At 39.9% G+C, this 14098-nt stretch overlaps 1 protein-coding gene across 1 annotated transcript; it reads right to left on the reverse strand.

Annotated features, from left to right (window-relative positions):
• Positions 1-9164: 9164 nt before the first annotated feature.
• On the reverse strand, positions 9165-11411 carry LOC104229229 (3-ketoacyl-CoA synthase 20-like). The gene is made up of 2 exons (XM_009781836.2): positions 10639-11411; positions 9165-10237 (listed from the first exon to the last, which is right to left on the reverse strand). The coding sequence occupies exons 1-2, from the start codon at positions 11347-11349 to the stop codon at positions 9473-9475; spliced, it is 1476 nt and encodes a 491-aa protein (XP_009780138.1). The 5' UTR covers positions 11350-11411; the 3' UTR covers positions 9165-9472.
• Positions 11412-14098: the final 2687 nt, after the last annotated feature.

Consider the following 14098-nt stretch of genomic DNA (forward strand, 5'->3'; position numbering starts at 1 on the left):
CAGCAATTTCAAACATCTTTCATTTCCTAAAACTCTTATATATTCCAGAAAATAATTTTCTGCAAAAATTCATTTCTCGGGCTTGGGACCTCGGAATTCGATTCCGGGCACACGCCCAAGTCCCATATTTTCCTACGGATCCTCTGAGACTATCAAATCACGAGTCCGGGTCCGTTTACCTAAAATGTTGACCGAAGTCAACTTAAATTCATTTTAAAAATAAAATTCATCATTTTCACAGATTTTCACATAATGACTTTCCAGATACACGCCCGAACTGCGCATGCATATCGAGGTGAGACAAAAAGGAGGCTTTAAGGCCTCGGAACACAGAGTTTATTTCTAAAATAGGTGATGACCTTTTGGGTCATCACATTTTCCACCTCTAAAACAACCGTTCGTCGTCGAACGAACATAAGAAGGAAGTACCTGAGTCGGAGAAAAGATGGGGATAACGGCTCCGCATATCGAACTCGGACTCCCAGGTCAATGCCTCAACAGGCTGACCCATCCACTGAACACAAACAGAAGGAAAATTCTTTGATCTCAACTGACGAACCTGTCGGTCTAGAATAGATACCGGCTCCTCCTCATAGGACAAGTCCTTGTCCAATTGGACAGTGCTGCAATCTAACACGTCGGATGGATCGCCGTGATACTTCCAAAGCATGGACACATTAAACACTGGATGCACGGCTGATAAGCTCGGTGGCAATGCAAGTCTGTAAGCCACCTCGCCCAGTTGATCAAGAATCTCAAACGGGCCAATGAATCTAGGGCTAAGCTTGCCCTTCTTTCCAAATCTCATCACGCCCTTCATAGGCGACACCTGAAGCAAAACCAACTCACCGACCATGAATTCCAAATCACGAACCTTACAATCGGTATAACTCTGTTGCCTGGACTGAGCTGTACGAAGCCTATCCTAAATAATCCTAACCTTGTCCAAGGTATCATGTACTAGATCCATACCCAACAACTGAGCCTCTCTTAGCTCAAACCATCCAACCGGAGACCGACACCACCTACCATATAAAGCCTCATAAGGAGCCATTTGGATACTCGACTGGTAGCTTTTATTGTAGGAAAATTCTGATAAGGGCAAGAACTGATCCCACGAGCCTCCAAAGTCAATGACACAAGCTTAGAGCCTATCTTCCAAGATCTGAATGGTGTGCACGGATTGCCCATCCGTCTGAGGATGAAATGCTGTGCTCAACTCGACCCGTGTGCCCAAATCTCGTTGAACTGCCCTCCAGAAATGCAAGGTAAACTATGTACCTCGGTTAGAAATGATAGACACGGGCACACCATGAAGACGAACAATCTCCCAGATATAGAGTTCAGCTAACCTCTCAGAAGAATAGGAGACTGCCACATGAATGAAATGTGCTGACTTGGTCAGTCTATCAACAATAACCCACACTACGTCGAACTTCCTCCGAGTCTGCGGGAGTCCAACAATGAAATCCATAGTGATCCGCTCCCATTTCCACTCGGGAATCTAGATCTTTTGAAACAAACCATCAGGTCTCTGATGCTCGTACTTTACCTGCTGACAATTCAAACACTGAGCCATATATGCAACAATGTCATTCTTCATCCTCCTCCACCAATAATGCTGCCGCATATCGTGATACATCTTAGTGGCGCCCGGATGAATAGAGTACCGGGAACTATGGGCCTCCTCTAAAATCAACTCTCGAAGTCCATCCACATTAGGCACACAAACTCGACCCTGCAGCCTCAAAACTCCATCATCTCCTAATGTGACCTACTTGGCACCTCCGTGCTGCACTGTGTCCCTAAGGACACACCAATGAGGATTATCATACTATCGATCTCGGATACGCTCCAATAAAAAAGAACGAGCGACTGTGTAAGCTAACACCCCGCTGGGCTAAAAAATATCCAACCTCACAAACTGGTTTCCCAAAGCCTGAACATCCAAAGCAAGCGGTCTCTCACCGATCGGAATATACGCAAGACTGCCCATACTGGCTGACTTCCTACTCAAAGCATCGGCCACCACATTGGCCTTTCTCGGATGGTATAAGATGGTGATATCATAGTCCTTTAGTAGCTCCAACCACCTTCTCTGCCTCAAATTTAGCTCCTTCTACTTGAACAAGTATTGTAGACTCTTGTGATCCGTGAACACCTCATATTACACGCCGTACAGATATTGCCTCCAAATCTTCAACGCGTGAACAATGGTAGCTAACTCCAAATCATGAACTGGATAATTCTTCTCATGAATCTTCAACTGTCGCGAAGCATAAGCAATGACCTTGCCATCCTGCATCAACACTGCACCAAGTCCAATACGAGATGCATCACAATAAACTATATATGGCCCTGAACATATGGGCAAAACCAACACCGGCGCCGTAGTCAAAGCTGTCTTGAGCTTCTGAAAGCTCGCCTCACACTCATCCGACCACCTGAACTAGTCACTCTTCTGGGTTAACCTGGTCATTGGGGATGCAATAGATGAAAATCCCTCCATAAACCAATGGTAATAGCCTGTCAAACTCAAGAAACTCCGGATCTCTATAGCTGATGCGGGTCTAGGCCAGTTCTTGACTGCCTCTATTTTCTTCGGATCTACCTGAATACCCTCTGCTGATATGACATGACCCAAGAACGCAACTGAACTCAACCAGAACTAACACTTCAAAAACTTAGCATACAACTGACTATCTCTCAATGTCTGAAGAACAACCCTCAGATGCTGCTCATGCTCTTCCTGGCTGCGGGAATAAATCAAAATATCATCAATGAAGATTATCACGAACGAGTCCAAGTAAGGCTTGAACACTCGGTTCATCAAATCCATAAAAGCTGCTGGGGCATTTGTCAACCCGAATGACATCACCAAGAACTCATAATGCCCGTACCAATGCAGAAAGTTGTGTTAGGGACATCAGATGTCCTAATCCTCAACTGATGGTAGCCAGATCTCAAGTCAATCTTCGAGAATACTTGGTACCCTAAAGCTGATCTAACAAATCATCAATCCTCGGTAATGGATACTTATTCTTGATTATAACCTTCTTCAACTGCCGGTAATCTATACACATCCTCATTGATCTGTCTTTCTTCTTAACAAACAACACCGGTGCACCCCAAGGCGAGACATTGGGTCTAATGAAGCCTTTATCAAGCAAGTCTTGCAACTGCTCCTTCAACTCAAGCGGGGTAATACGATATAACGGAATAGAAATAGGCTGAGTGCCCGGAGCCAAATCAATGCAGAAGTCAATATCCCTATCGGGTGGCATACCCGGCAGGTCTGAAAGAAATACCTCAGGGAACTCACGAACAACATGCACAGAATCAATAGAAGGAACCTCGGTACTATAATCACGAACATATGCCAAATAAGCTGAACACCCCTTCTCGACCATACGTCGAGCCTTCATATATGAGATAATACTACGGGTAGAATGACCAGGAGTCTCTCTCCACTCTAAACGAGGCAACCCCGGCAAGTCTAAGGTCACAGTCTTGTCATGACAGTCCAAGATAGCGTGGTAAGGTGATAACCAGTCCATCCCCAATATGACATCAAAATCAACCATGTCCAAAAGTAATAAGTCTACTCGAGTCTCAAGACCCCCATTCACAACTATACATGAACGATGGACATGATCTACCATAATAGAATCACCCACCGGTGTAGAAACATATACATGAGCACTCAAAAAATTACTAGGCATGACCAAATATGGTACAAAATAAGATGACACATAGGAGTATGTAGATCCTGGATCAATAGAACTGAAGCATCTCTACTACAAAGCAAAACAGTACCTGTGATAACTGCATCAGAAGCCTCAGCCTCAGGCTTGCTGCTAGTTGGCCTCCACCTCTAGCGTCCTGAGCTCCACTTTTAATACCTCTACCTCCACCTCTAGCACCTCCAGCTCCACCTCTAGCTGGCTGGGTAGGCAGTGGAACACTCGATGCTTGAACCATGGCATAGGAACCCTAGTGCTGAGAACTGTTCGATGCTCGAGGGTAATATCTAGCAATATGCCTCATGTCGCCACAAGTAAAACAAGCCCTCAGCTGCCAGAACTGAAGACCTTGAAAACTCTAAAGCAGAGGTGCACTGATAGGAGATGGCGATGCACTATAAGGCTGCTGATCATAATATTGCATGTGAGAACTATGGCCACCTAAAGTACCATGAGAAACATGAAGTGCTGACTGAAACAGCCTAGGAGGATGGCCCCTACCAAAAGAATCCTTGCCTCCAGACGAGGCACCACTGAACCTAGCAGAATGACGAGGTCTCTTGTCTAACCCCTGACCACCCCCCATGATAGAACCATCTCAACTCTCCTGGCCACATTGGACGCCTCTTGAAAAGAAATCTCACTCTCCATCTCCTTAGCCATCTGCAATCGAATAGGCTGAATGAGTCCCTCAATGAACCTCCTCACTCTCTCTCTCTCAGTGGGAAATATAAGAAGAGCATGACGAGCCATGTCAATAAATCTTGTCTCGTACTGAGTAACAGTCATAGAACCCTGCTAAAGACACTCAAATTGCCTCCGATAGTTCTCCCTTTGAGTGATAGGAAGAAACTTCTCCAAAAATAGCTGAGAAAACTAATCCCAAGTCAAAGTTGTTGACTCAGCTGGTCTAGCCAAACAATAATCTCTTCACCAAGTCTAGGCGGATCCAGACAAGCGAAAAGCGGCAAATTCGACCCCATTGGTCTCCACTATCCCCATGTTCCTGAGAACCTCATGACAGTCGTCTAAATAATCTTGGGGATCCTTAAAAGATGAATCGCTGAAAGTGGTAGTGAAGAGCTTGGTAAACCTGTCCAATCTCTACAAGGTGTCTAAAAATGTAGTTGATCCATCGCCGATATGAACTGCCGCTCGACTGAAGAAGCGGTACGTGACCTCGCCATTCGTGAAAGAACAAGAGTAGAGGGTTCAATTTAGTAGTGAGAGAACAAAATCATACGACAGAGAAGAATAGATGCAAAGTTTTTCCTAACTCTGTAGCCTCTGATGGATAAATACAGACGTCTTTGTATCGATCCCTCAGACTCTACTAATCTTGTCCGTGAATTGTGAGACCTAAGTAACCTAGAGCTCTAATAACAACTTGTCACGACCCAAATTTTCCACCCTCGGGAGTCGTGATGGTGCATACTAGTGAAAGCTAGGAAAGCCAAATAATTCTAATTTCTTAACCATTTTCTAGTTTTAAACCATTACCAGTGATGAGTAGATATCATACAAATAGCGGAATTAATAAAGCGGAAGAGAAAATTTGATAATTTAACTTAATACAAACTGCGGAAGTCTACATACTACTCTACTCAGAATTTGGTGTCACAATTTCACAGACTGTCTAAGATTACTACAAATAAAGTCTAAATAAAAATACATGAATCTGTCTCTGAATAAGTAAAAACAGAAAAGGAATGATAGAAGGAGATGCCAAGGCCCGCGGACGCCTGCAGGACTACCTTGGGTGGCCTGTTGGACTGAAGGCAGCAACGTCACTACGGTCCAAACGCTCTGGTACCAGTATCTGCACACAATTCAGAGTGTAGTATCAGCATAACCGACCCCATGTGCTGGTAAGTGCTTAGCCTAACCTCAGCGAAGTAGTAACGAGGCTAGGACCAGACTACTAAATAAACATGTGCAGTTAAATCATATACAACGGAAAATAAAAGCAGATATTCACAGTAAAGATGGGAAGGGGAAAGAACATGCTGCGGGGAGTATCAGATAATAACAGAATATCAAAAAGGAATGTAAAGAAAACAGAATTTAATTGCCAACAATAATGAGGAAAACAAACACACTATTCACTTCATTTCTTTCTTGTTGCAGGCGTGCAACCCGATCCCATTTCACATATCTCGTTGCAAGCGTGCAACCCGCTCCCATTTCACATATCTCGTTGGAGGCGTGCAACCCGCTCCCATTTCACGTACCTCGTTGCAGGCGTACAACCCGATTCCATTTCAAATCAACATCAATCACAAAATAATCCTGGCAAGGGAAATAATATCGTAAATAATAACATCCTGGCAAGGGAGACAATGTCATAACAATAACATCCCGGCAAGGGAGACAATATCATAACAATAACATCCCGACAAGGGAACCAATAATGATAATCAACATGTTAAGCATGAATAAATCTCAACGGAGTCACAACAATTAACCCACAGACATGCTTGACACCGATGTATAGATACTCATCACCATGCCTATACATCGTACTCCACAATTAACACATAGCAAATAAGACACAACTCCTAATCCCTCAAGCTAAGGTTAGACCAAACACTTACCTCGATGCCACGAAAATAATTCAAACCTCAACTACCGCTTTACCTCTTGTTTCCACCACCAATTCGCTTGTATAATCGGTTTGGAAAAAGAGTTGCCTTTGAAAAATCGCCCAAAGATGTTTAGGTTTTGAGAAAGTTTGAAAAATGAGGAAAAATCCGTCTAAATCCCAATTAACTGGTTGCAGAAGTCGCAATTGCGACAAGAGCATCGCAATTGCGAAGCTCGCAAATGCGAACCTGGACATTTTCTGCTAACCTCACAATTGCAAACAACTAGTTGCAATTGCGATACTGGGCATTTCCTAATTGCTTCGCATTTGCGAAGGGAGGTTCGCAATTGTGAACACTAGCAGGCAAGGCTTTCTTCGCAAATGCGATCAATCCCTCACAATTGCCAAGCCTGTTGGGCTCGCAATTGCGAGATCAGAGCCTGCAACACAGCTGAATCTGCAACAGTCATTTCCCTAAGTCCAATCCTACTCCGTGGTCTATCCAAACTCACCCGAGCCCTCGGGGCTCCAAACCAAACATGCACACTAACCTAAAGCATCATACCGACTTGCTCGTATAATCAAATCACCAAAATAACATCAACAACTATGAATTAAACCCCAAATTCATGAAATTTTTCAAGAACACCAAAATTTCCAATTTCTCAACTTTAAGTTCGTTTTATACCAAACCAATTTCGATCTTTACCAAATTTTACAGATTCAACCTAACTATTATTTCAAACTTGTACCGGGCTCCGGAATCAAAATACGGGCCTGATATCATCAATTTCAAACATCTTTCATTTTCAAAAACTCTTATATATTCCAGAAAACAATTTTCTTCAAAAATTTATTTCTCGGGCTTGGGACCTCGGAATTCGATTCCGGACACACGCCCAAGTCCCATATTTTCCTACGGACCCTCCGAGACCATCAAATCATGGGTCCGGGTCCGTTTACCCAAAATATTGACCGAAGTCAACTTAAATTTATTTTAAAAATAGAATTCATCATTTTTACAGATTTTCACATAATGGCTTTTCAGATACACGCCCGGATTGCACACGCATATCGAGGTGAGACAAAAGGGAGACTTTAAGGCTCGAAACACAGAATTTATTTCTAAAACAGGTGATGACCTTTTGGGTCATCACAGTACCACTCTATGGAATAACCAATTTGGTGTGATAGCATCGTTACCTTATTTTTTCCTCTCATCTTGCCCTTCTTTATTTTTAAATAATGCTATTTTATCCTTTACGCTATCTTTTAGATAATAATTCTACCTCAGACCTTACTTGTTCTTAATATTGTAAGTTTATTTTTCATATTATTGATGCATGGCATCATAAAACGACGATAGTCATTACAATTTACCCAAAATTATATACATCAAAATGATACAATACAATACAATACAATACTATACGATACAATACAATACTATACGATACATTATTAAATAAAAAATAACAACCATCTAAACAAGATGTAAGTTTGGAGCTCCCTTGAGATTCAAAGGCCAAAATATTACGGCCAAACGTATATGCAAGTATACACGATCATCAAGTAATAGAGTGATAAGATAGTGTCGAACCTACAAGGACTTGTTATCAACTATTAACTAAATTAGACTATCCTAATTATCTAGACAAGAATTAATCCAAGAAGTATTTGACTCTAAGCTAATTAAAATAAATAATGAACTCTGAACAAAAGAAGAACAAATTTTTACGTTATCAATGCGATGAAAATGATCTAGAGTTATGGCTACCTTAAAATCCTATTGTATTCTTCAGTTGAATTAACTAATTAATTCATCTAATTTATTGGTTAACAGAGTTAATATTACTCATAAGAATCTGTCGATCTCTTACTCGTCTATTCAGGCTAACCTAACACATATATGTCTATAGAGTTAGAATCAACAAGAATGCATTTATAATTTCCGTATAATAACCAAGCAAGGCAATAAATATATGTTTATCCTAACTGCGAATCCCTTCCCTGATGCCTGGGTTTCAGAACTTGCTCTACTCGATCCTATATGCAATCTAGAATTTCAACTTTCGAGTTCAATTCTAGATTTTGTAAATAATATTCAATTGGTGGTCAAGCAATCAAATAATTAAGCGTAAAATTGAATAAATAAACCGATACGATAAATCAAGAAACCAAAATCAATATCCGAATAATAATAGTCATGAAAGAGCCACAACTCTAGAACGTGAAATTTAGCTCTACATAGACATGGTAGTCCAATAATAATCATAAAAAGATAATAAAAACTACTAAGTTTGGTGGAAGAAAAGATGAAATCCGATGAACTCCGGCCTTCACGGCAGCTTCGTGCTCTCTCTTGGTCAAAAATATTGTAAAAATTGTGTTTAAGGACTTTTTATAGATATAAGAAAAAGCCTAGACGTAATAATCAAATTCAAACCCAAAAAGGAGACAAAATAACCTTGAACCTGCGTCACAGCGTGAAACGCGCCAACTTTCTTGCGTTGGGCGTCGCCTCGCTCTGGTTAACGCAAGAAAGTGAGGCCGCGTCGCACTGCCCATCGCTTAGTTTTCAAAAAGCTTCGCTGCTTCAACTCTATTGATGCAATGTCCGACTCCAATTATTTGTCATTCCAATTGCTTTGTGCCATCAAGACATTTCCTTCACGTGACCATCTTTTACAAGGTAATGTCTTTACCTCTCCTTCTTTATTTTTGTTTTGTTTCATATCATCATTATGTCATACTGTTCGGATCATTAGATACTCATGAGCTAAGTATTGTATGTAGAAAATACACTTCAAAATAAAAATAATCTATCCAATGTCGTTCTTGTGCAACCAAATAGTACATTGCATATTTTATTGTTAATTATATTATGATGAACAAATATATTTTTATTATTATGTTGCGTAATGTAATTACTATCCTAATAATCACGATCTAATTTTTACTGGTGCAATGGTGCCCCATCTGACTTACAATTTTGTAATTTTAGATGCGTACTTGTACAAACATTAGGTGCACAATCCGTATACAGATATACTAGAGTGATTTTGACTGAGTTTATAGTTTCAGTTACTGACCATTGTTTACTGTTTAGGTTATACATAGTATTTAAACAAGATATATAAAACCATTAATAGGTTACATGAACAGGGAAATCCTCTATCTCATCTGTCCAGGCGTTCTTTTCCTTGGCTGCATCGACAGTCCTTAGCGCACGCCAAACAACACTGTTACACTTGAAGCCCGATCCGAAACCTATTTGCCACGCTCTGTCACCCTTCTTTATCCTTCCTTTGGCTTCGGAGTAGGCCAAATTGTACCACACTGAGCTACTTGAAGTATTTCCGAACCTATAAAGAGTCATTCTTGAAGGCTCCATAAGCACTTTTGGGAGATCCAGATTCTTCTCAAGTTCATCCAATACTGCTCTCCCCCCTGCGTGAATGCAGAAGTGCTCGAACGTCATCTTGAAATCAGGGATATATTGTTTCATTTTCCTTTTAAAGACTTTTCTCGCGATTAAGGAGGCGAAAAAGAGGAGTTGCTCGGACATGGGGAGGACTAGAGGGCCAAGAGTTGTGATATTAGTTTTTAAGGCTTCACCAGCAACTGCCATTAAGTCTTTTGACAATGACACGCCTTTCTTTCCATCCTCATCTTCATCTTGGTAGGCACAACCGAATGCTCTGTCATCCGCACCTTTATGGGTGCGAACGACGTGCATCAGTTGATATTTTGAGCGTCTACGATCGGAGGAACGATTTGACATGAGAATAGCAGATGCACCCATCCGGAAAAGGCAATTTGATAAAAGCTTTGATTTCAGCTTCCCCGAATAGTAGGCCGATGAGATTATTTCCGTGCTTGCTATAAGTGCATAAGAGTTGGCTTGCCCCTGTTCAATTATTTGACACATCAACAATTTTGATCACCAAGAAATGGAAAATCATGACATACACCTTTTAGTTTTTAAATCTTATTGGAACATAAGAGTGTTCCTACACCTTAAATTTTCAGAGAAAATGCTCAAATTAAAGGGTGGAGAATTTTTCAGTTGTGTTACATTATCATTTAAAAGTGCTTGCACTTTCAATTAATCATATTATGTCTCAATACTTTTTGCATATTGGATGATGGCACGATTTGAACTTGAGACATCTTGCCTGCTCTGATACCATATTGAATTATATGACCGTCTAATTTAAAACTTAAGTAGTTGAAGAAAGCACACTCTTAATTATTTAGTTCGATTGTTTCTCAACCTGAAAATTTAGAATTATATGAAGATATACCAACCTGTAAAAGCCGGTTAGCTAGGTCAACAGAAATGAGTCCAGCACTGCAGCCCATGCCGCCGAGGTTATAGGTAATCACATTGACGCCAAGCTTATAATGGTTGACAATCATCGCAGAAAGAGATGGCGTTGGATTAAACGCACTAGAATTGACGATAACAATCCCAATCTCTTGAACCTTGACTCCGGTTTTCGCCAATAGATCGTCTATGGCACCAATGATAACCATTTTCGCTTCATTTTGATTAATACTCATTGGAACACTTGATGGGATCTTTGACTCGGCTGGAACGTAAGTCTTTTCACCTAAACCTGACCACTTCGAGATTTTCTTTAGAAAATTTAAGCTTTCTTCGTCCAAAATGTCGGACATTTTTTCTATGAAACCTTGTCTAGATGTCATAAAACATTGAGGTGGCTTATAACATGCAAAATCGACTAAGTAAACATTTCTTGGACGACTCACGAAGTAAACTGTCGTTAAGTAAACAACGAGAGTTGAAAAAGATTTCAACATGACAGGATGGTTCATTAGGTTTTCAAGAGTAAAGGTTGAAAGATGAAGTCCGACAGCAGCAAGAATTGGGACGATGAGGAGATAAACTGCATTTGATATTAGGTAATGGTATCCAAGTTTTACATATTTGAGTCTAATGGAGAGAAGAAAATTGGGCAGGTTTGACTGGCATACTTCTCCAGCATTTTCTGCCATTGCTGTTGTAGATTAAGAGAAGAGAATTAGTAGAACAAGAAATTAAGATTGTATGATGAGTTTCCAAGCAGATCAAGGTCCAGAGATTTAAAGAGTCAAAAAGCAGAGTTGTCCTTGTCCACTCTAGGTACCGCCTCCTACTGTAGTAATGTGCCCTTTATTATTTCCTATAACAGTAATGAAAAGTGAGTTTTGTAATCTATACATATTTACATATCAAGTTTCCATTTGCTTGACATACAATAAAAAAGGGCAGTCCAGTACACGAAGCATCTCGCGTTCATGCAGGGTCTGGGAAAGGACCGTTGTCGTTGTGTTATGTACGCAGCTACCCTATTGCTTAACATACAATTTTTACATTAAACTAATGAAATTAAACACCTTGCACCAAATTATACCTCTATGTGTGTGGGAAGAAAGTTTTACTCATCATAAGAATGAAGCTAACGACATTTTTTTACTGGTGAGAAACGATAGCAGATTTTATAGATTAATCTACGCAAAAAAGAAATTCTTTGAACTCCACAATTGACTAATATTGTTTGGATACATGAAGTCCAGCTAACTGTAATAAAATTTACATCTGTAGAACAAAAAAAATATATATTTGAAAAATGAATAGAGGAAATGCTTACTTGAAGAATGATACTTCCAAGGAGATTTATAGGGTGGGCGCTGGTGTAGCTCACGCGAATTGCCTACAGATGCTTTAGGACCATATGTTTAACCAAAAATATGAATTTTCCGTCAAAACTTTATTTCAGAAGAACTCGGGTTACTGATAATCAAAAAATAAAATGCATAAAGGAAATTGATTTTGATAATAATAAGATGAACAGAAGAAAGCAAAGTAAATCAGTATATTCCGATGATATTTCGTATCCTTACAAATGATCAGTCTTCTCCTTTTATAGCTATTTCAAGGTAATACGTTTCGTTTCTACCATAATTGAGCCATTATTGTCTATGAATGACATTTAATGACATTTAATGTAACGTTATAGTCAGCAATCATATTTAATTCAATACAAATTCCTTAACGTTTTCTGTATTTAATGCCCAATAGTACGTATCTATGCCATATTTACTATCAGATTCATTCCCTTCAATCATAAAAAGGCTCAAGTATCTATCTTTCTTGCTTTTTCTCTGAACATCTGCTCGTGCCTATTGAAGCTCGTGTCTTCTTTGATTATTTTTCATCACTTATGCTTCTTTGATTGGTCCACGTGTCATGACGTGTCATCTTATAATATATTCCATACATAAACTTAATTTTTCCCAATACAGATAGTCCCCCCACTTGCCATTTATTCATCAATAGAATATTTGGGAAGTGGACCTCATTAAAGCGGGAATATTTGCCGCCATTAATTCTTCTCTGGAACTGATACTTCATCTATCTCTTCCATTTAATGTCCATGACACGTGGCATTTCCTGATTGGCTCTGCAACCTTTCAGCGCCTTTGAAGGCTTTTTTATAGCTTCACCAATTACGAGGCGACAGTTCTCATTATGACGTTTCCATCATTGCGCCTTTTCCTTTGACGGTTGCTTCTGATTATAAATTTAACTTTTTACCTTTGTCTTTTTCTCAGAAGTTCAGAATATTCAATTCAAAGTTTCTTCTTCCTCGTACTACTATGTCTTCTTCAAACCCTAACCCTCGGAGAGTCCCCATTGTTGACAACCTTTTTCTTGATCCTATTAGAAGTAGGAGAGGAGGAAGGCTTCGTAGTTTAGGGTCTTCTTCATCACGAGTTCCCTCTGTTCCTTCATCGAGTTCTACTCCTCCATCTAGAACCAGAGGTTCTCTTTCTCAAAGGTCTTCATCTAGAGGTAAAGAACTCACTGAACCTCTTCGTGAACCTTTAGTGGATGAAATTGTTCCTGCGAAACTATCTTTATACAATGATAGAGAATCCCTTAGAAATCAACTATCTTCATTAGATCGTGCTGATATCTACCCAACTCAAATCACTGAAGTTCTGATTTCAATAGTTCGTAGAGATTTCCATTGGAGCCATGACTTTCCCATTATAATCCCTAATGCGAACCAAAGAATCACCTCCTATTTAATTGGGTTTTCTTTTGTTTACACTTACCCTTTCACGATGGGTTTTAAGCCTGCTATTGACCCTGTTATACTTGAATTCTGTCGTTTTTTCGATATTTGCTTAGGACAAATTGGCCCTATTGTGTGGAGGGTCGTTGCCTGTTTGAGGCACTTAACCAACCTGGCTAGTGTGCCTTTTACTTTCTCTCATTTAATCCACCTCTATTCTCCCAAGCTCTTTCGCCAAGGAATCTTTACTTTAGTAGCAAGAAGTAAAAGTGTTCTGGTCAACCCAAAAGATGATAAAGATCGTGGCTGGTATGCCAAATTTGTTGTTGCCCCCACTGTTGGTTTAGTGGGTGATGGAAATGTTCTCTTTCCCGAGAAGTGGAATTTTGCATGTGAGTTTTTTTTTAACCTTCTCGTACCTTTTTTTTAATTCTGATGATCGCCATTTTAATTTCCTTCCTTTTCTTTTTAGCAACCATGGGAATTATCGATGAGATTCCCAATTTCTGTGGTTGGGTAGAAAAGTTATTACGTACCGCTCCGATGGACGGTAGGTCTTGGAAAAATCTCTCTCATTGATTTGGCTGGAAAGTGAAAACTCACGGTAAGAGTTTTTTTTCTTTTCCTACCTTACTTATTATTTACTTCAAAATTATTTTGATCCTTCTTTTTGTCAAGATTTC

The sequence above is a fragment of the Nicotiana sylvestris genome, chromosome 6, assembly GCF_000393655.2.
Source record: "Nicotiana sylvestris chromosome 6, ASM39365v2, whole genome shotgun sequence".
In the NCBI taxonomy this organism is placed as follows: domain Eukaryota; kingdom Viridiplantae; phylum Streptophyta; class Magnoliopsida; order Solanales; family Solanaceae; genus Nicotiana; species Nicotiana sylvestris.